Below are 22,286 nucleotides of genomic sequence, written 5' to 3' on the forward strand. Positions count from 1 at the left end.
TCTTTCTTTCTTTCTTTCTTTCTTTCTTTCTTTCTTTCTTTCTTCTTTCTTTCTTTCTTTTTCTTTTTTATTTATGTAAGTAAGTAAGTAAGTAAATAATGTCTGTACCCAATGTGGGGTTTGAACTCAGGACCCAGAGATCAAGAGTCCAGAGATCAAAAGGCACATGCTCTTCCAACTGAGCCAACCAGGTGCCCCTAGTCCCTTTCCCTTTCAAAGATTTCCCTTTATCTGCTATCTTTCCTCTGAGCTGTAGGCTGACCCCTCCACTGTCCCTAAACCTCCCAAGACAGAGTTTCAGAGAATCAGAGCTGAGCGGGGCCCTGACAATTCTCTGAGGACCTTTTGCGTCTTTGGAATGCAAAGCTACTTGGCCCAATGTGACCAATCTGTTGTGTAAGTCCTCCAGACCCACCCCGATCCCCCCATCCCCACCCCATGTTGATGCTGGTGGCCTAGAGACTTTCTAATCCACGCATGATGTCCAGAGAGGGGCTGATATCTGTGCTCCCTTCAGCAGTACATATACTAAAAAACTGAGAGGGGCTGCCATTCATCAGAGGTCACAGTGAGTCGTGGTACCTGAACTGGGACTCAGGGGTCCTCCAGCCTACCCAGCTTCTTTGCCCTGACACTCCTGGACTGCAACTTCTAGACACCTGGTAAGCAGCCAGAGGGGTTTGGTTTGTGCAAAGAAACTGGGAGGTAGCGTTAAAAACCATGAAGGAGATTGGAAAAGGTGGAAAGGGCTAATCCTGGACTAACTGGGGGGATGGACGCAGGTTATTGAGCTAAGTCAAAGGCAAGAACTTCATCCAGGCACAGAAATGATGAGGGGGGGAGGGTGGTTTCCAGGCTGATCTGTGTGTGTTTGGGGGAGGAGGGCGAGGGCTGGGGGTAGGGATTGGGTTTCCTTTGGGTAGGCAAGGGTTAAGTCCTTCTGGATCTCCCAGGCTCCAACTACTCTGCCTCCCTGTACTTTTTCCTCTCCAGCCTCTGGCCCTGCAGCAACCGGAACCATCTGTGTGCCTGCCTCATCCTCATGGCCTGCCTGAGCCCCTCGCAGCTCCAGAAGGTAGGGCATCTGCTAGGTGGGGGTCCGAGAGGGTCACATAAGAGCTGGGGGTCCCTCCAGACCTCTAGAAGACCCTGGGAACTCAACCCCACCCCCTGCATTTTTCAGAAGAGGAAACAGAAGCTCAGAGCTGTCAGTTTCCAACCACAACGCCTAACTTCTGCACTCACAGCCGGGGGCGTCAGGACCACGGGGCCGGGATGAGGTGGGAATGTGTACGTGTGATGGAAACCAGAATAAAGAGTAAAGATCAGCCAGCCAGTCCAGCCCCAGGACTGGGTCCTAGGAGCAGAGGGGGAGGAGGAGGAGGGACAGCGGGGGAGGGGGAGGGCGGAGCCAGGACCCGTGATGGGGCGGGGTCAACGGAGGGCAGGCCGCCCCACCCCCGGCCCCGCCCCGGCCCGGAGCCAGGAGAGGGCGGCTGGGTCCCACCTGCTGTCCTTACGCGGAAAGCTGACTCTTAGGAATTAGAGTGACACAGACTTAAAAACAAAACAAAACAAAACAAAATAAAAACAAAAAACAAAAACAAAACACGTGATCCTTGTTTGTTGCTGATAAGGGAAAAATGCTGAAAAATACAGAAAATCTCAAAAAAGAAAATGAAAAACCACCCATAATTTCCTACCCTGAGACTTAGTATTTTGGTAGTAGACAGCCCTAGAATCTTTAAAAGGCGAACATAATAGCTACCGCTTGTGAGTGCTTGCCCACCGTTTTATAAAGGAGACGCTAAAGTGCCCCCGACTTGATGGTCTGAGGGCCAAGGCGGTCGCCCAAGATCTTGCAATGGCTAAAATACTAAATCCGTGTTCAGCTTTTTTTTTTTTTCCCCATCTCACAGTATATCGGGCACATATGCCATGTCAGTAAATATTTTTCTACCACATGATTTTTATCAGCAGTGTTGGGTTCCAGATAGATAAAACATACTTTGTTGAATGACCATCCTTGCGCTGAGCATTTAGGTTGTTTCTGATGTATTGTTCTCATTCAACCAGCATCAGTGAATACCCTTAATTAATACATCTTTGCTCCTCTATTTGTTAAGCCCCCAATGTATGTCAACAAGTTCTCGTCTGAGTGTATTTGCTGGGTCACGCAGTTTGCTGTGGGTGACCCAGTTCCCAAGGAGGAAATGTTCAGCTTGATACTGATGGGAGGATTGAGTACCTATTACAGAGCTTTCCAGAGATGAAAGGGCCCACAGTGGGTGGGCATGAATGTCCCAACATCCCACAATGTGGAAGGCAGGCATCTATGAGGGAGTGAAGGAGGGAAGGGGAGGTTAGTAATTGGGAATCAGATACTTCACAGTGGGTTCAAGAGGTGACTTCCAATGCTAAGATTTTATAATGGTCTGCAAGCAAACATGTAGATGTTCTTTCTCTCCTTATGTCTCTCAATAGCCACAGAATAAGAGGTCTGGAGGCAAATTAGAATTTAAACTAGCTGTTTTAACTCCCCTCCCCCCTGGCTGTCCACACATTCAGCACAAAGCCCACCTCCTTGCCTGGCTTGGCTCCCACCACCCTCCTGCCTCCCTTCAGCCCCCACGCTTACTTCCCTCCATCTGGCCTCAATTCCTTGTGTCCCTCCTGTGCTCAGGGGCTTCACACATCCTGCACTCTGGGACTTAAATATTCATCCTTGTCTCTTCAACCCCCCCTTATCCTGCTGGTCCCCTTTAAATGCCACCTCCTCAGAGCTGCTGCCCTGAGACTTCTCTGTCCCCCACCCCAATCCTTTTACATTGGACACTTCTGCCTTTAGCTCTTGAATCTGCCTTCTCCCTCCTTGCACGCAGCGGTTTGTGATAGCACACACCCCACCACTCTACCCCACATGCTGTTTTGCTTGATGTCAGCCTCCTTTGCTAGACTTTAAGCTCCAGGATGGCAGGTATCATGGCTGGCTTGCTCATTACTGTAGCTCCAGCTCCTAAAACCATGCCTGGTACACAGTAGATGCTCAATAAATTTCAGTTGAATAAATGAACGGGGTAATATTCCCATGTGACCCAAGCCCCACTAGAGGGGAAGGATGAGGACACCTCCCCTTCCTTCTTCCTTCATTCAGGCAACCACTATTGGTTGCTCCTCACCATGGTTCCAGGCACCATGACCTGAGTGGGGGTGGGTGGGTGGGAGGGGGAGACAGAGCAATAAATAGGATTCTTGGTCCTGCCCTCACACAGCTTTGGGTTTGAGGGAGAGGTAATGTCAGTCCTCATAAAGAGCATTTGAGGGCCGAGGGAAGCCTGAGTTTGCTTCCTGCCTTCAGTTTCAGGAGGACGGATTTCTGGTGCTGGAAGGATTTTTATCTGCAGATGAGTGTGTAGCCATGCAACAGAGGATTGGCGAGCTAGTGGCTGACATGGACGTCCCTCTGCACTGCCGCATAGAATTTTCCACCCAGGAAGAAGAGCAGCTGAGAAGCCAAGTAGGTGTCCGGGGCAGGTGAGAATGGGATCTGGTCTTTCATGGGGGGGCTCAGTCCCCAGGCAGAGCTGCAGCCTGGATGGGAAGGCCCCAAGGCCCATGAGCACTTGTTCTGGTAACAGATTGGGCCCTGGTTCCTCCCTGTGCCCAGCTAAGTGCCTTCTAGGTGTAGGTCCTTCACTCCTCACTATGGACTTATAAGGTTGATCTTATTACCCCCATTTGACAGGTGGGGAAAACGAGGCTTGGCTTACTTGCCCCAAACCACATTGTTAGTAACTATAGAGTGAGGATTTGAACCCAGATCGGCCTGATACGAAGTCCGTGCTGTTCAGTGCTCTGCTGTGTTTCCTCAGTAGTTGGGCCAGAAACCCCAGAAAGAGCCAAATGATTCCAAGGGACCTGCTTTTGTGTCAGCCTCATACCCCAGTGAGACTAGAAACTCAGCTTCTCCATCCCCACCCCTTGTGACTTAATAGTACGCAATAGTGTTTGAGATGGGTGAGTGGAAACTCGGGGTTCTCCCACACGTTCTAACTTAACCCTCCAGGAGCCTGGCTGTGGTGCGGCCGCCAAGCCAAACCTGTGGCCCGGGGCCATCAACGCGGCTCCTTCATGCTGAGGCTCTCCTGCCATCTGGTGGGCATAGTGGGAATTACAATGGCCCGATGGCTCACAACCCAGAGACCAGGCTGGGAGGGTGGACTAAGGAATACATCTCACCGACGCCTTCTAGCAGGCATAGGGGTCCAGTGTCTAGAGACAGGTCACTCACAGCCCCAAGGAATGAGGGGGCTGATCTTGTGCCTCCCAAGCTGCCTTCTGAGAATGTTCCAAAGACCAGCGAAGGTTTGAGGGGAGGATGGGAGAATGAAGTGTATGTATCCTAGTTTAGAATGCTTGCAAAGAGCTCAGTGCAGTGCTGGGTACTCAGTAAACCCTCATCATTCACCATTAGTATTAAGACTTTGAGATGAGCATTAAAAGGAAAAAGATCAGAGGCCCGGGGTAGCTCAGTGGGTTAAGCATCTGACCTCAGCTCAGGATCCTGATCTAGGGTCCTAGAATCCAGCCCTGTGTCAGGCTCCCTGCTCAGTGGGGAGCCTGCTTCTCCCTCTCCCTTGCCCCTCCCCCAGCCAATGCTCTCTCTCTCTCTCTCTCTCTGTGTCTCTCAAATAAATACAAAATCTTAAAAAAAAAAAAAGGAAAAATTAAAAAAGATCAGTGGATGTTCCATCCAGTTCTCCCTTCCAGCTTACTTTGAGTTATTTTCCAACTCTGCAAGTTGTATAGAACTGATAGGGGAGCCTGGCTGGCTCAGTTGGTAGACCATGCGGCTCTTGATATTGGGGTCATGAGTTCAAGCCCCACATTTTTTTAAAAAGATTTATTTACTTATTTTTATTTATGATAGACATAGAGAGAGAGAGAAAGAGGCAGAGACACAGGAGGAGGGAGAAGCAGGCTCCATGCCGGGAGCCCGACGTGGGATTCGATCCCGGGACTCTGGGACCGCGCCCTGGGCCAAAGGCAGGCGCCAAACCGCTGAGCCACCCAGGGATCCCCTCAAGCCCCACATTGAGTGTAGAGGTCACTAAAAATTTTTAAAAAACCTGATAATACTGTCCACAGAAATGGGTATGAAGGGTCCAGGAGAATGAAGTAATCGCCTGGAGATCTATTCCTGTTCCATCTATCTGCAAACTCATTTCAGCATTTGTTACCACCTATCTGTATGCAGTTCTTGGAATTCTTTGAACATCTTACTGGTTCTCTTGTGAATTAAGGAGTCAAGTAGAATCTTTGACATGTTTAGCTTCATTTTCTGTAATTATTATTATTTTCTTAAGTAGGCTCCACACCCAGCATGGAGTCAAACACAGGGCTTGAACTCACAACCTTGAGATCTAGACCTGTGCTGAGATCAAGAGTTGGACGCTTAACCAACTGAGCCACCCAGGTGCTCATTATCTTTAATATTGTTATTATTATTAATTATGCTTCCTTGACTTGTTTCTCTCACCCTGATCCTGATACAGAACAGCTATGAATGCTGCTAAAACAAATGTATATTTTTCAGTGGGAAAGGCTGTGAAAGGGCCAGGCAGGTCACCACAGAGCCCGCAGGCACATGTGTGTGCACACAGGAGGGGAGCCATGGGACTGTGCCACCTGGAAAACCCAGGGGTCGGTGCCCTCAGTTCCACTTGTGTGTCTACACAGGAAGGTAGAGAGATCTATCTACATAAAGGTGGCTGAGGGCAGCTAGAACCACAGGGAAAACATTGGGCATCTTCCTGAAGCATCATTTTCATATGATGCTAAGAAATGTAAAATATGGGGGTGCCTGGGTGGCACAGATGGTTAAGCATTCTACTATTGGTTTCTCCTCAGGTCGTGATCTCATGGGACTCTGCGCTCAGCGGGGAGTCTGCTTGAGATTCTATCTCCCTTTCCCTCTGCTCCTCCTCCCCCAGGGCATGCTCATTACTCTCTCTAAAATAAATAAATCTTTTAAAAAAATAAATGAAAAACATGATACTAAAATTAACAAGGGAATGTTATTAAGAAAAAAGAAAAAGATGAGTAATAGTTTATATTCATCAAGCTTTTAGCCATGCCTTGGCTGAGTGTTTTCTGTTTAGCAACAGCAGTAGTGATGATGATAAAAGCAGATATTCATGCAGCACTTTCCACATTCCAAAGACTGTTCTAGTGCCTTATGTACACCAATTCGTAATCTCTACAACACCCCATGAGATACCTTTGATAACATCTATATTTTATGAGGAAACTAAGCCCAGAGAGGTTCAGTAATGTGGTGGTGGTCACACAGCAACTCCATGGCGGAGCTGGGATTTGAACCCAAGTATTATAGCTCTAGGGTCTGTGCTTTCAACTCTTGTAAGATTCAGCCTCTACCTGAAACCTCCAACAATCCAGAGGAGGTCAGTTCTATTATTATTTCCCTTTTACAGATGAGGAAATAGGTGCTGAGTGGTAAAACAGGTGACCCAAGGCTGCCTGGGAACCACGCCTGTTTGATTACCATCCTATGTTCAGAGTCACACTGTATCAAGCATAAGAGTTCTGTGACTTTATTAAGAGGTGTCCAAGAAATTTAATGCTTGTGGCTTCCAGCTGTGCTTCCACGAACTTGGGGCTCCTGTTCACTGTCTACCTCAGTAGACGAGTTTGAGAAGTAACAGTGGGGTCTGCAGCCCTGCGGGGTTGGGAAGCATGAATGTCCCCTTTCTTTTTTGTCAGGCCCAGCTCTGACCCCATGTTGCTCTATCAGCCCCGTTAACATCCCCTCTCTGCAGGGCAAGAAAGACTATTTCCTTAGCAGTGGCGACAAGATTCGATTCTTCTTTGAGAAAGGCGTTTTCGACGAGAAAGGTTGGGAGCCGGGAACCCCAGGGTTGTGGGAAAGGCCTGCCTGGGGTATCTCCAGGTGCTGGGTGGGCACCAGGACCAGTTGCCCAGGGAAGAGCGGACTCCAACTCTTTTGTCTTTACTTGTTTCTTGTGTTACAGGAAATTTCCTGGTCCCTCCAGAGAAATCCATCAATAAAATTGGCCACGGTAAGCCAGTACCTGGGGGAAGGATACAGGGAAACTGAGGCCCGAAAAGCCTTGAGGCCTAACCCAAGGCCCACAGTAAGTTAGTGGCCCAGTAAATGGCATTTCTGGCTGCAACTTCCCCTCTGGGTCTGCTCTTCTGGCCTTATGGTGCTAATCATATGACACTGGGAAGAGAAACCACTTGAGCCACCCACCCGTGCAGATGGACCTGTGCAGACCCTCCTCTGCCTGGCCTGAAGATGATCCAGGCCTCGGGCATGGGGGGCTCCTGGTTCCCACTGATTCCTGGAGCCTCCTTCAGAGGCACCTAACATGTTGACATGGTCTCCATTCTGAGACCCCAAAATGAAGCTAGGATATCCTCCTTGTTTTTTCTAGGATCATACATTGTAATTTATTTTGCAAACCACCTATTTTTTTTAAAGATTTTATTTATGAGATGCCTGGGTGCCTCAGTGGTTGAGCAACTCCTTGGCTCAGGTAGTGATCCCGGGGTCCTAGGATAGATTCCTGTATCAGGCTCCCTAGAGAAAGCCTGCTTCTTCCTCTGCCTATGTCTCTGCCTCTCTCTGTGTGTCTCTCATGAATAAATAAATAAAATCTTAAAATCAAAAGATTTTATTTATTTGGAGAGAGAAAGAGAGTGTGTGAGCAGGGGGAGGGGCACAGGGAGAGGAAGAGAGAGAATCTCAGGCAGACTCTCCACTGAGCACCAAGCTCAGTGCAGCAGGAGCTCCCTCCCACGACCCTGAAATCATGAACTGAACCGAAATCAAGTCGGATGCTCAAAACACTGAACCACCCAGGCACCCCCACTCATTTTTAAACTTGAAGTTATATTGTGGTAGCTTTGTACAAAGAATTGTGGTAAAAGGCATATAAAATTTGCCATCATAACCATTTTTAAGTGTACAAATCAGTATCAATAATTATATCTAACCCTTACTTTTAAAAGAAGGATTTTATTTATTTACTTGAGAGAGAGAGAGCATGCGAGCGAGTGGAGGGAGGGGTAGTTGGAGAGGGATCCTCATGCGGGGCTTGATCCCAGGAGGGGCTTGATCCCAGGACCCTGAGATCAGGACCCGAGCCAAAGGCAGATGCTTAACCGATTGAGCCACCCACGTAACTCTCAACCCTTACTTTTTATAATAACAACAATAATAGCAAATAACAAGACGATCAGGTATTTGTTTTTTTTTTTTAAAGATTTATTTATTTATTCAGAGAGAGAGAGAGAGAGAGAGAGAGGCAGAAACACAGGCAGAGGGAGAAACAGGCTCCATGCAGGAAGCCTGATGTGGGACTCAATCCCGGGTCCCCAGGATCACACCCCAGGCTGCAGGCGGCGCTAAACCGCTGCGCCCCCGGGGCTGCCCACGATCAGGTATTTGATGCCAGGCTGTGACCTGAGGGTGTGTAGGCATTACCCCGAGTGTTGTGGCAGCCTGAGAGGCAGGGTTGGCTTTCTGGTTCTGCAGTACAGAGGAGAAACAGGCTTATAGGAGAGAAATAGTCACTTGGAGCAGCTCAGAGAAAGAGGCAGGCCCAAAATCGCTACTATGGTTTTTTTTTTTTTTAAGATTTTATTTATTTATTCATGAGAGTCACACACACAGAGAGGCAGAGACACAGGCCGAGGGAGAGGCAGGCTCCATGCAGGGAGCCTGATGTGGGACTCGATCCCGGGACCCCAGGATCACACCCTGAGTTGAAGGCAGACGATCAACTGCTGAGCCAACCAGGCGTCCCAGATCGCTACTATGTAACAGGTCCCTTTAAGTCAGGTCTGGAGTGACGTTTCCAGATGGCTGGAAGGTGGAGAATTATGTCTTAGTTGGAGTAGGGTGCAGGCACTGTGGGCCCATCCCTTGGTTAGAAACCAGCAGAGAGCTCAACACATACAAATAGGTGAGAAGCCCCGGTGAGGCTGACGAGGCCTGTGTAGGGGCGCCCAGGACCAGGCACAGAGGGACCTATGGGGGTGGGGGGCTGGCCCACTAGTCTGCCTCTGTTCTGCAGCTCTGCATGCCCACGACCCTGTCTTCAGACATGTCACACACTCTCCCAAGGTACAGGTAAGCAGGGGTGTGGGTGAGGGTGGGGAGTGGCCCAGGTGTGAATGAGAGCAGGCTGGAAGTCTGACTTCTGCCCCCTTTCAGGCCTTGGCCAAAAGTCTGGGCCTCCAGATGCCCGTGGTGGTGCAGAGCATGTACATCTTCAAGGTGAGCTCCCTGTCCTCCCCAGACCTCAGTTTACCCTCTGAATATGGGCAGGGTACTCATACCAAACCCCTCCTTTTGATGGGCCAAAAGCTGCTTCCCTGAGGAATTACTAAGTTTCAAGGAGAACATGCAAAATCTTACCTTCTGGGTAAGGTGCCTGGCATTTAGTTGGTGCTTAGTTAAAATTTGGTGGCAGGAGGGAAGGAGACCCCCCCGAACCCCTTGCTCCCTTCTTTTGCCATTAAGATGCTCTGCTCCCAGCTTCAAGGCCCGATTTGGTGCCACCTCCTCCAAGAAACCTTCTAGTTTTTCCCTGGGGAAGAGAGGGCCCCATTTCTGATCCTGGGGCTGAGAGGCTTAATCTCAGACCTGGGCCCCAGCTGCTCTTGCTGCTCCTCAATTCTGCCTTTGCCCTCGGTAGGCATGCTGTGTGCTCAGACTTGGAGTACTCCATGGGCAGAGTGCTTTTTCTCTTTGCAGTCCTCCTAGGCCTGGCACACGGGGAGTACTCCATGGCTGGGTGCTGGTGTGGAATCCTTGGAGGTAGACACCTGTGGCCAAGTTAGGGCATCCCACAAGACTCAGAGCAGCCCTGCCCCTCCCCACTGGCCTCTGGCCTCATCTGGCCCTTCTTCTCTCTTGCAGCAACCTCACTTTGGTGGTGAAGGTGAGCTGAGAACAGGCCATGGGGTCCAGCAAAGGCCACGGTGGGAGATCTGGGACATTTGTGGTTGTCAGGTCTTTGGAGGGAGGGATGGCGCTTGCTGAGATGTCTATGGGCAAGAGCCTGGGCCAGGAGGGAGAAGCTCCCTTCTGTTCCTTTTTGGAACTATCGATTGGGAGGGTGTTCTGGAGACTTTGGCAGTGGTTCTTGAACCTGGCAGTGACTTCTCGCTAGTTAAAAATATCAGTTCTGGGGCCCTCAGTCCCCAGTCCCTGAGATCTTGAGTCAGTAGGGCTGCAAGGACCTGTGAACCTGTATTTTTAACAAGTTCCCTGGAGGACTGATTTGACAGAGGAATTGCAGATCTAACTTCAAACCTCCCTGTATGCACAAATACTCTGTTTAGCCTCCCTCTACTTCTGCTTAAATACCTCCAGTGACAGGGGGCTCATCCCCTCACAGTCAGCCCTTTCCTTCCTTGCACGAGCCCAAGTTGCCCTCCTTGTGACCACACACTCCTCCCTCCCATCCAGCCCGGGGATGGTCTCTTGAGGTGATGAGCAGCCTCTCCCCACATTCAGTATCCCCATCTCCTGCAGTCAGTCCTGCTCCAAATGCTTTGGATTGCCCACCACCAGGACACCTCCCTCTGGACATTGTCCGGATTGTTCAAGTCCCTCTTAGGGCTTGGAAAACCCATGGTTCCCTGGGAAGGAGATGGAACAAGCATCTACTGTCTAAAGTCCTTTGTTCAGGGGTTCTCCATCCTGGTGGGGTCCCAGCATCACATGGAGGGTGTTAAAATGTGGATGGGGGCTAGTTGCACCCCGTCTTCGCCTTTTGTACTCAGCCTCACACCGCCCAGTGGATCATCTGGTGGCTGGAGGTCCTTGTTCTGGTTAAGGATGGTGGCTTTAGTTGCCTGGCTGAAATCAAACACTAGCAGCAACTTTTTAGCAATTATGGTGTTGGGCCCTGTACTAAGCACTTTACACACCCTGTGGCATGGGGTCCTCCAGCAACGCCATGAGGTAGGTTCCTGCTGAGGTCACTTCATGGTTTAGAAAAAGGAGGTTTTGAGAGGTGAAATCTCATGCCCTGAGTCTCCAGGCCAGGAGGTGGTGGGATTCCAACTGACCCTTGGAAGGCTGTGAGAGCACCAGTGGGGAATAAGGACAAGGTGAAGCAAGCCAGGTTCCTTATGTCCAGGGTGGGGGCTGCTGCAGTTTCCCCTCACCAGGACTCCACCTTCCTGTACACGGAGCCCCTGGGCCGGGTGCTGGGCATATGGATCGCATTGGAGGATGCCACTCTGGAGAATGGCTGCCTCTGGTTCATCCCAGGCTCCCATACCGGTAAGGACACCTGTTCTCCCTGCCCACCCATATCCAGTCCCCGTGGAAGAGAGACCCGGAAAATAAGAGAGGCTAAAGGCTCCCCCCTTGGCCACAGGTGGGGTGTCAAGAAGGATGGTCCGGGCCTTTGCTGGCTTGAAGCTCAACACCAGATTCCTTGGGTCAGAGCCTGTCTGGGATGACAGCCTATTTGTACCCACACCAGTGCAGAGAGGTAGGTGGGATGCAGAGGGCAGGGAGGCAGGCTCTGAGGCTGTGTGTGTGGGTCTGTGCTTGCTCTGACCGCCCAGCTTCCCTGAGGGCTGTGAAGTTACGGGATGGGAGGTGGGGGTGGACAGGCATAGGGAAGCCTGAAAACCACACAATTTTCCCTAAGGCATCCTGGATCAGGCTAGAGTCCAGACTCCACTGTCCTTTTGGGCAAATGACTGAATCTCTCTGAGCCTCAGTTTCCCCAAATGTAAAGCAGGGAAGTCAGTGAGATAGATGATGTGCTTAAGATGTGGCACATGGCAGATGCTAAACAGATGCTGGCCATTCCTTTTAGAACAGGGCAACCTGACATCCAGCCTGGCTTTTTTTTTTTTTTTTAAGATTTTATATGTATATTTTTTGACAGAGAGAGAGAAAGATGGCACGAACAGGGATTTGGGGGGCAGGGACACAGGGAGAAGGAGAAGCAAACTCATTGAGCAGGGAGCCCACCATGAGGCTTGATCCCAGGACCCTGAGATCATGACCGGAGCCGAAGGCAGACACTTCACCATGGAGCCACCCAGGCACTCCGCAGCCCAGCTTTTGATGGCGAGGTCCCAGCTGACTGGCATAGTACAGACACTCTGGCCTGGTTCTGCAAACATCATAGAAGGGGATGCTCTTGCCAAGGCTTGCCAAAGGCATAGGTCACAGCAGAAGGGAATTGGTCCCAGGGGAACCTCTGAGCAGTAGCATGGCCTCTGACCCTGAGCTTTCAGGGATGGGAATGGGGATGAACAGGCCACAGAATCACTTGAGGGAGGAGGGGCCTTTATCTCTCTCTGCCAAATGTTCTCCTGACCTGCTGCATTCCTGCCAGGGGCCCTTATCCTAATCCACGGAGAAGTAGTGCACAAGAGTGAGCAGAACCTTTCTGACCGCTCACGCCATGCCTATACTTTCCACCTCATGGAGTCCTTGGGCACCATGTGGAGCCCGGAGAACTGGTAGGTGGCAGGGTGTGTGTGTGTGTGTGTGTGTGTGTGTGTGTGTGTGCGCGCGCGCGCGTGCCCTGGACAGGCTCCTGAAGAGGTCCTGGAGGCCCAGAGCAGTGATGCTGGTGCCTCAGGGTCTTCTCTATCTCCACAGGCTCCAGCCAACAGCTGAGCTGCCCTTTCCCCCTCTGTACACCTGAACCGCCTCTCAGGGCTGGGGCCCAGCCCCTCCAGGGGAAGCTGTGGGTTGCAAGCACCAGCGCCTCGCCCGACCACCCAGCTGCAAAGGGGAAGCTAAATCTCTTCCCTTGTGCTTTCTCCCTGCCAGCGTCTGTGCCCCTGAGCCCTGTAGACAGGCAGGTGAGGGGTGGCAGGTGGGCCCCAGGAGCCTGGCTGGCTGGCTTTCTGGACACCTCTGTCTCTCTGCCTCTCCCCTGCCCCAACCCAACCTCCTGCTGGAGGCAGCCTCTCGCCATGATAGCACTGTGGCTATTTCTCTACCCACTGTTCCCTCCTCTCAGATGCAATTCTAATTATTACAGTGCAGGACATGCAATAAAAGCGATTTCTGAATGCAGCCTCCTGACTCTTCTTTCCCAAATAGCCTTTCTTTCAAGAGAAGAGCCCTGCTGTAAGTTATCCCAGGCATCCCAGCCCTGCCTGGTGAGGTCTGCACAGTTTTTTTTTTTTTTTTTGGTCTGCACAGTTTTAATGACAATAACATTTAGTGGGCGTTCACCATGCCCAGAGCTGTAAGTGTTTTGTCTCACTGTGTCCTGACACCTTCCAGGTAGGTGCTCTTACCATCTGTGTTTATAGATGGTGAAGCTACCACATGGTGTGGGAAGTTTCAGTGACCTGCTCCAGTCCCAAGGGCTATTTCAGTTGTTGAGTGACTCAGCCTGATCCAGCAATGTGCTTCTCACCTTTGGGTTTGTTTTTTTTTTGTTTTTGTTTTTGTTTTAGATTTTATTATTTATTTAACAGAGAGAGAGAGAGGAGTAGCAGAGAGAACCGCACAGGGAGAGGGAGAAGCAGGCTCCCCGCTGAGCAGAGAGAGGGATGTGGGGCTCCATCCCAGGACCCCAGGATCACGACTTGAGCTGAAGGCAGACGCTTAACTGACCAAGCCATCCAGGTGCTCCTGTGCTTGTCACCTTTGTGCTCCCAATACTCCTTGCTTGGGGAGAGAAGACCAGGCTTGGGGAATACAGTCCCAGATTCTGGGCCTGGCCTTGTGACCAATTTGTTTTCCAGTCCCAAGCCAGACTCTTCTCTCTGGGCCTGGTTTGCCACCTATACAATCAAGGGGCCAAATGAGGCCCCCACGGTCCCTCTCTGTGGGCATTTTTGACGGGCACCCAGACTTTCTGGGAGAGGAAGAAGCAGGCTCCATGCAGGGAGCCGGATGTGGGACTCGATCCCGGGACCAGGATCATGCCCTGAACCAAAGGCAGACACTCAACCGCTGAGCCACCCAGCCATCCCAACAATGCACATTTCTAAACTTCTTTGAATGAGCAGGTCAGCTGCTCTGGGCCTATGGTGGAGCATGGTGATGCTTGGCTAGAACAACTTCCTGGAGGCTCCTATACTCCTCACTTTCCCTTCCTCTATGGCATTACCTGCCCAGCCTCAGCAGCCATATGAATTTGTGACCTTAATTTTCAGTCCCCACTGTGTTTGTTGATAAACCAAGGCTGGGAGGATCCCTCCCAGGTGTTACCCAGGCAGCCAGTGAGGCAAAGCATTGGCATTTTGCCACCTCTTTGGCATTTTGCCACCTCTTTTTGCAAGTAGAAGGGAGCCTGGGAGAAGGGAAGGGTTTGTTAAGTCTTTTTTGAGCCCCAAAGGAATGTCTTGACACTTTCCTCTGAGGGACAGGGCTCAACAGTGATCCCTGCTAGAGCTCTGCTCCTGGCTTCTGGCCCTGGTAGGCCAAAGTTCTCGTATCTTACAGTTAGGCCCCTTCCTGTTGGGCTGGGTAAGGAGCAGAGAACCTTGTCCAGCCTTAGGCAACTCACTATGCTATCTTCCCACGGATGGGAAATGTTCACCCACTTGGCAAATGTCCCCTGGGTTCCCGCTACAATGCCAGGTTCTGCTGGCGCTGGAGGGTATGGTGGGGAAATGGACAGCCCTGAAGTCTGTCCTCACACAGAGCAAGGATACAGCATGGGCCCCACAGTAGAGCCATTCTGAACTCTCAGTAAATCCCGCCAGCCCTCAGTCTCTTAACTTCTTACCAAGAGAAGAAACACAGGTTTCGAGGTGACTGGTGTATGAGAGGGTCTCAGGAGGGACCCCTTGTTAAGGACCCTGTGCCTGCCAGCATCATCATCATGTGTCCTTTATCAGTACCACTCAGCCAGGCAACAGAGGCCTTGAGGCAGGAGGGGAGTTGGCTCAAACAGGAAGTCAGCCCACCAGGCTTGATACTCTTCCTCCAGCCCTTCTGCGCATGCAACAGATGTCTCACCTCTTCCCTTCAGCTCAAAGGGGAGAGAGCACATGCGCTTGGCTATTTTCCTCTTGGGCTCTCCTCCAAATGTTGCCAGGGGAGTAGAGTCACTCTGGTCTCCAAGCACAATCCATGAAACCTCTTGGCTGGCCTGGCTTTTTGCTGACATGAGGGCTAGCCTTGACTAATAATGACACTTACTATTGTTCATTATACATGGGCTGTGGGCTGGACCTTTCACACACCTACCTCATCTCACTGGATCCTCACCTAGTAACTAACAGTAGATGGGATCTTACTATTCCCATCTTGTAGACAAGGGAATTGAGGCCCAGGGTGGTTAAGCAACTCACATAGTTAAATAGTACAGTCAAGGACTCAGAGTCTCAACCAGGTTACTTTGACTCCAGAACCTGAAGTGGTGACCATTACACACTCCTGACTCCAGGATCCCGCTCGGGTCCCCTCCAAGAATCGCAAGGTGACGGGTGTGGGTATGGGTGTGTGTGTGTGTCCTATACCACTCTCAGCCTCTTTGTATTGTTGTGCTGTCTTTAAGCCTTTTTGTCCCTTTTAAAATATCAGCAAAAGTAAAACCAGGAGTTCTTTGATTTTTATTTTGAATCTGAATCAATTGAAGAAATCAAATCTGCTTCTCACCCCTTGGCTCTTCATGCCCAAAATGGCTGGCTGCTGTGGGGACCATTCATCCTCCCCAGGTCCATTTCTTCCCATCACTGCTATGCAGAAGCTATGCCATCAGCAATATCAGGAGGTAGAGAGGCAACAGGAGATTGTCTATCTGTGTCGTGTATGCTTCTAGGAGGGACACGATGCTGATAGAGCCCAAAATCCAAACATAACTGTAGTTTAGGTCCACTCCACTATCAAAGATTAAGATCAGAGCTACAGAAATGATCTGGGCAAATATAGAGGTCATGGTCCCCTCAAAGGTCTTTTTGGTTCCAGGCCAGTGGATTTCCCCCATTGTGCTGCCAAAAATGGAGGCCACAGTGTCCCCCACACCCACAGACAGGACTCCTGCATAAGGGACTAGGGCTCTTGCTCCCCCCAAGTTGCCCTTCTGTGTGCAGGGCCTGGGGACCAGCCAGATTGGAAGAGACATGCCCAGGAGCAGGTAGATATGTGTCAGGATGAGTGGTCCACTGTCTCGTTCATCTAAGAAAAGGGACAGGAGGCTCCTCAGAGTGTGGCCCAGGGGCTTGATGCGGAAATAGCGCACATATTCTAGGAAGATAAAGACTGTTAGGCATATGGTGGCAGCTACATAGAGCAGTGTCCGGTCAAGGATGATACCGGGGATGTAGGTGGCCACCACAATGAAGTGGAAATACTTTCGGGCAATGGTGGGGGCCTGGTGCTTCTTAGACTCAGAAGATGACCGCTTGGCATTCTGGTAAAGCACCACCAGGCAGGCTAAGGTGGCCAGCAGAGACCAGTAGACCAGGAGGTAGATGCGGGTCTCTGTCTGGAAGAGGAATTGAAGAAGCCAGAGCAGGGGGTTCTTGCGGATAAGCCGGTGCAGCCAGGGAAGGACCACGCCAAGGCCCAGCACACAAGTCATAAGGTGGAAGAAGATGGAGGAAGCCCAGGTACCTGAGTCCATGAAGACAAAGAGTGTGCTGAAGAAGACGCCTATAAGCACCATCCCTACTACCACCACCAGCAGGAAGAAATCCACTGGGTCGCCCTGGCTCTCCACCACAGTCAGAGAACGCTTGATGAGCTGGTTGAGCATGAAGCTGATGCCACCTAATACAAGCAGTGCCTCCCCAGGGGTAAAGCAGCGGGGCAGCAGGTACAGCAGGATCATGTTGAGGTAGACGAAGATCAGCAGGACCTCCAGGACCTCGATCACCTCGCCCACACTCAGTGAGTGCTTCATGATATAAATGATGACTCCTCCAGCCAAGCCTGAGATGACACAAGTGTTGGTGGGCACTGGGCGAGTGATGCCCAGTGCCAGTACCGACGAGAAGAGGGCCACTGCCATCCCAGTGGCTGCCACCACAATTCCAAAGCGCTCAAAATATGGGTTCCCCATGGACTGGCAGCGCTCCTTCATGACCAGTCCGAACAAAGGCATGACCATTGATGCGGGCAGCAGGCCACTGTTTGCGGACATGCGGAACTGGAAGACAGCGCTTCCCTGCTGCAGCAGCCGGTCCCACTTGTACTGGACGTAGAAGGCCTGCACTGCGAGAGCCACGGCGCACCACGAGTATCGGTCCCACACGGCTGCGTGGATGCTCAGCACCACTGCGAACACTACTGCTGCCTCCGCCAGCACTGACCCACTCAGCGGAGCCCCGGGGACCGGGGGAGCGTGCTCTCGGGTCATGTCTCTAGACCGGGCCCCGGAGAAACCGGAGTGACTAGCGACGCCTTGGCCTCTGGGTCCCTCAAGCCTTGTCAAGCCGAAAGCGGCAGCTTCACACAGCCAGCACCTCCTCTTTCCGTTCTCCAGCTGCGAGGAGGGAAGCTCCACTGTAGGCAAGCCTCTCTCTGCGGCTCGGGAACTGGCGCCCAGCTATCCTCCACGGCCTCGCACCTAGGACGCAGACGTTGCTACTCCGCCGCTTTCTTTACAGCCCGTGCTGCTCCCACCGCGGCTTCCTCACCTCTCTGGGCGTCGCCATCTTGGCCCCGCCCGCCGTCACGTGACAAGAAACACCGCCCACAGCCCGGCCGGAGGCGAACGGTCACGTGGCTGCGGCGTCTGGGGGCGGGGCCGGGGCGCGCGCGCGCGAAGATGGCGGCGGCCGCCGGCGGGCAGTGTGTGAGGTGCGGAGCGGGCCGAATCGGCGGGGGTGGCAGTGAGGCGCGGGGTCCAAGTCGAGCGGAAGCCGGGCGGGACTTGCGGGCGAGACGTGTGGCGGCGGTAGCGGGGTGAAGCCCCGCTAGGTGGACGGGCGCCGAGACGGGAGGCGGTTACGTCCAAACGGTCCCCGCGCGCGGGGATCCCAGGCGACTTCTCCAAGACGGGGCCGGTGCCTCTCCCCTTGCCTCACGCCGGCCTCCCGTCTCTTCATCCAGTCTCTTTGCCTTCCTCCCGCGTTCCTCGCCGCCCCCCCCCCCCCGCGCTTCCTTGTCCGGCGTGACGCTCCCTCGAGGCGCGACGGGGCGCTTCGCGGTCGCCCGGGGGGAGCCCCCGCCTCTGTCCCCGCTGCAGCCGGTTGCCCTGCCCCGGCGACGTTCCCGGGTTCCTCCATGTGCTCGTTGGGAGGTCTGTTCCGCGTGTGGCCGAGCCACCTCGCTGCAGTTGCTGCCCTCTTTCTCCTCGCAGCCTTTCATTCATCCATCTTCTCATTTCCTCCTGCATTGGCTCCGTCGGCCGACGTGCCCGGGTCTTTTAGGCGATCCCAGGCTCCGTAGTGGACTTTGGGAACGAGAAGATGAAATGTTAACAACAAGAGACAGTTCTTACTTTACAGAGCGCTTACTAGCGCCAGACGCTGGCGAAGCGCTTCCTGTGCATTAGCTCATTGAAACCCTCCCAAGACCGAGAGGCACCCTCTTTACCGATGATTCACGAGTCCAGCTAAGCGCTAGCTAGGTGGTCAAGTGAGGATTCAGACCTAAGCCTGCCAGACTCCGAAGCCTCAGCCAGGTCAGCGCACCTCCATCTTCCACCTTTCCGCTTCAAGTGTCTTCCATCGTCCCTACCACCCTCCGCCCTAAAATTCAACATGCCTGTCACTCACTGTGCCAGCCCTGGCTCCCCACTTTTATGCACTGCTGTGTCCTCAGCACCCAGAAGAGCACGTAATAGGCGCTCGGTAAATACTACACACATTGCTTATCTTCTTTGTTACCACTGACTTCACCTCCCCGCTCTAGTGAGATCTTCTTTGGGATTTCCACTGGACTACTGAACTTTGCTAGGATGACTTTTCTTTTTCCTCCCTAGCTGTTTCATCTGGCAGCATTGTGGTCTTTGTGGCCCCCCCCCCCCTATTTGTATTTATCTGGTAGTCATTGTGGAGGTTGGGTAGATCTAGCTCCTGTAGGGTAAGGCATCCTCTTCAATAGAGAACAGGGGAAGGGAAGGGGTTGGTTTGCTTGAAAGATGCTTTGATGTCCCTGGGAACGTACCAAACTCACACTTGAAGATGGAAGAAATGACACTAGGATTTCTAGGCACTGCTTTGCTCAGAGTAGGGATTAGAGTGATCTTTTTGTGCTGGAAAGCACATTATAGCTGTTGGGATTATACTGAGTAGCAGCCTTCTGTTTGGAATGCCTGGAGGTCTGGACTAAGAGAAAACTTAAAATCTATTCCTGGTGCCTGCTGATTTGCAAGTGACCTCAGACAGTCCACTTTACCCTTGGAACCTGTTTTTTTCCCAAATATGAGCCCTTTTCAGAGTAGTATTGAGATGGCTCTGAAGCATATAGGAGAATCCTTGTGTGTGTTGCTAGCTGGCACTAGTCAAAAATAGAATAATACACTTAAATCACTCAGGGTTTTAGGAAGGTCCCTTAGGGTTTGGCAGACAGTCATTTTGAATATTGGCATTTTTAGATATCTTTTTTGTCCTTCAGTTAATGTGTTTGTAGAAGTCATGGTGGTGTATGTATGCTAAAAAAAAAAAACAAAAAAACAAAAACACCAGTGGTTTGAAAAGCTTCTGGTTAAGCTTAAATCTCAGTTCACACAAGAGGCATGTACCTCCTCTGTGGAGTAAGGGCATCCGTGGACAGTGGCCACATTTATTATCTCCCTGTGGAATATAACTTTCTCAAAAGAACTATTTCAGAGTAGGTTGGCTGTGTCTCAGCTTTGTACCAAAAGGACTCTGTCGTAGAGGCTCTTCTTCCTAACCTCCTAGTAGCTTTCCTCTGGAAATTTCCAACTGCATGGATTTCTTTCAGGAAGATTGTTTCCAGTTTCCATTTAGTCCAACTCTTTTAGAAATGGAGTTCCGTGTTTTCTGCTGGAACATTGGGCTGAAAGTCCATAAATTTTTAAAACTCTACCTTTGAGGCAATGTTTTTAGTTTCTGTGCTTTGGTTTCCTCCAAATACTTAGATCAGACTTATTTATTATGCAAAGAGATGAGAGACATTATAGCTTTGGATTAGACACCACAGTTCTGGCCATGGTTGTATCCTGCTAAGCCTTTGTAGTGCCTAATTCTTAGGATCATACTTTTTATTACTTTCTACTTTCTTGCTGATTGTGTAATATGTACTTAATGTCCTTTGTCATTCCCAACACTAAACTTTGGAGTATCAGAAGCGTCTTTGATTCATTTGTATCCTCTTTATTCCTAGACCAGAAAATGTAGGAATCGAAGAACCAGTGGCACATGTTTCCACAAGGATTCCCTTCCTGATTAATTACTGTCCCCCCCCCCCCTTTTTTTAAAAAGATTTTATTTATTTATTCATGAGACACACAGAGAGAGAGGCAGAGACAGAGGGAGAGGCAAGCTCCCTGCGGGGGAACCTGGTGCGGGACCTGATCCCAGGACGGGACTTGATCCCAGGATCCCGGGATCAGGACCTGAGCCGAAGACAGATGCTCAACCACTGAGCCACCCAAGTGCCCCTTCTCCTTTTTTTTTTTTTTTTTTTTAAGATTTATTTATTTGGAGGGGATAGTTTGGGGCAGGGGTAGAGGGAGAGAGCGAATCTCCAGCAGACTCCCTTCTGATCACGGACCCAACACAGGGCTCTGTCCCATGACTCTGAGATCATGACCTGTGCTGAAATCAAGAGTTGGACACACACTTAACTGAGATACCCAGGCATCCCTACTGTTGTCTCCTTTATCCTGCCTTCTCTTGGCACTTCTGCATATAATACTGGTTTTCTAATTTTTCTGTTCCACTTAGATTGCAGGCCTTGCAGGTCTAAAAGGGACTCCTCTCATTCTCCATCTTTGGTACTTCTTCATCAGCATATATTCTTTGAGCATCTCTTTGCCAGCCACTATGTTAAGGGTATGTTTTGCCATTGTAAAATAGAAAGCCTCACCTCCACCTTTGCATACTTGTAGGATGAATTCTTGAGTGTGTCTTGATGCAGTATAATGTAATGATGAAACTCTGGAGTCATGCAAACTCGGGTTCAAGCCTTGGCTCTATTATATATTAGCTTTGTGACCTTAGACAAATTATTTAACTACTCTTAAACTTTAGTTTCCTGATGAGATAATGGGGATAATAAGAGCATCAGCTTCTATATATGAATTGTCAATATTCAATAAGACAGAATGTAAAATGCTTAACACAGTGCCTGCATATTATAAATGCTTGATTAATGTTGGCTATTCTTATTATCAAAAGCTCATTTTCAATAGAGATTATTGATTTTGACATAACAAAAGGAATATATATTGCATGACATGGTTTTGCCAATAAAATTTTTTTTTCTTTTTGCCAAAAAAAAATTTTAATTTCTAAAGAACACTTTTTTTTTTCTTGAGTAGTAAGTATAAAAGTAACTGCTTTACTCCAGGACAGTGATCTCCAATCTTGTTTAGTAGCAGAGTCTTTCTCTCCCCGTCTCTGCAAAATAGGCTAATGTATTAAACATAAAAGGACCAGGTCTTTTTTCTTTATAATTTTTTTATATTTTTTTAAATTTATGATAGTCACAGAGAGAGAGAGAGAGAGAGGCAAAGACACAGGCAGAGGGAGTGCAGGCTCCATGCACCGGGAGCCCGACGTGGGATTCGATCCCGGGTCTGCAAGATCACGCCCTGGGCCAAAGGCAGGCGCCCAACCGCTGCGCCACCCAGGGATCCCCAAGGACCAGGTCTTTTACCTGCTCCTCTGAAACAAATTGATACCCTGGAGCAGTGGTAATTTAGGAACTCATTTGTGGAGTTTTAAAATGTAGATTTCCAGGGCACCTGGGTGGCTCTGTGTGTTAAGTGGCTGCCTTTGGCTCAGGTCATGATCTCCCAAGACCTGATCTCCAGGCTCCCTGCTAAATGGGGAATCTGCTTCTCCCTCTGCCCTTCCCTCTGCTCTCTTTCTCTCAAATAAATAAAAATCTTTTTTTTTTTTTTTTTTTTTTAAGATTTTATTTATTCATGACAGAGAGAAAGAGAGGCAGAGACACAGGCAGAGGGAGAAGCAGGCTCCATGCAGGGAGCCCGATGTGGGACTTGATCCCGGAATACCGGGATCACACCCTGGGCTGAAGGCAGGCGCTAAACTGCTCAGCCACCCAGGGATCCCCTTAATTTTTTTTTTTTAAGATTTTATTTATTCATTCATTCATGAGAGAGAGAGAGGCAGACATAGCCAGAGAGAGA

General features: G+C 50.5%; 3 protein-coding genes across 11 annotated transcripts in view; 2 read left to right on the forward strand and 1 right to left on the reverse strand.

Moving 5' to 3' along the window:
• The first annotated feature begins 428 nt into the window (after positions 1–428).
• PHYHD1 (phytanoyl-CoA dioxygenase domain containing 1) lies at positions 429–13,111 on the forward strand. Of its 9 annotated transcripts, none has more exons than XM_077850965.1 (12): positions 435–662; positions 994–1,075; positions 3,359–3,534; positions 6,815–6,915; positions 7,053–7,100; positions 9,123–9,178; positions 9,263–9,325; positions 9,971–9,992; positions 11,216–11,344; positions 11,442–11,558; positions 12,420–12,546; positions 12,689–13,111. In XM_077850965.1, exons 2-12 carry the CDS (start codon positions 1,043–1,045, stop codon positions 12,732–12,734), a joined length of 918 nt encoding a protein of 305 aa, XP_077707091.1. In that variant the 5' UTR covers positions 435–662; positions 994–1,042; the 3' UTR covers positions 12,735–13,111. The 9 variants fall into 9 exon arrangements, with proteins under 9 accessions (XP_077707099.1, XP_077707093.1, XP_077707091.1 ...); XM_077850968.1 differs by having other exon boundaries at positions 6,840–6,915; positions 11,230–11,344; XM_077850969.1 differs by having other exon boundaries at positions 438–662; positions 3,359–3,517; positions 6,840–6,915.
• A 2,481-nt stretch (positions 13,112–15,592) lies between these two features.
• DOLK (dolichol kinase) lies at positions 15,593–17,711 on the reverse strand. Its single transcript, XM_077850976.1, has one exon. The coding sequence runs from the start codon at positions 17,355–17,357 to the stop codon at positions 15,747–15,749; it is 1,611 nt and encodes a 536-aa protein (XP_077707102.1). The 5' UTR covers positions 17,358–17,711; the 3' UTR covers positions 15,593–15,746.
• Positions 17,700–22,286, forward strand: part of NUP188 (nucleoporin 188) — a 54,730-nt gene continuing 50,143 nt past the window's right edge. Inside the window, exon 1 of the mRNA XM_077850975.1 lies at positions 17,700–17,800. Within this exon, the coding sequence (XP_077707101.1) occupies positions 17,769–17,800 (32 nt within the window). The 5' untranslated portion in view covers positions 17,700–17,768. The remainder of the gene's footprint in view (positions 17,801–22,286) is intronic.

The sequence above is a fragment of the Canis aureus genome, chromosome 16 (genome assembly GCF_053574225.1).
Source record: "Canis aureus isolate CA01 chromosome 16, VMU_Caureus_v.1.0, whole genome shotgun sequence".
Lineage (NCBI taxonomy): Eukaryota > Metazoa > Chordata > Mammalia > Carnivora > Canidae > Canis > Canis aureus.

Coding starts and splice junctions, on each gene's coding strand:
- PHYHD1 (XM_077850965.1), top strand. CDS start 1,043: ATGGCCTGCCTGAGCCCCTCGCAGCTCCAGAAG. Junction 1,076..3,358: donor GCCCCTCGCAGCTCCAGAAG/GTAGGGCATCTG, acceptor TCCTGCCTTCAG/TTTCAGGAGGACGGATTTCT. Junction 7,101..9,122: donor CATCAATAAAATTGGCCACG/GTAAGCCAGTAC, acceptor TCTGTTCTGCAG/CTCTGCATGCCCACGACCCT.
- DOLK (XM_077850976.1), bottom strand. CDS start 17,357: ATGACCCGAGAGCACGCTCCCCCGGTCCCCGGGGCTCCGCTGAGTGGG.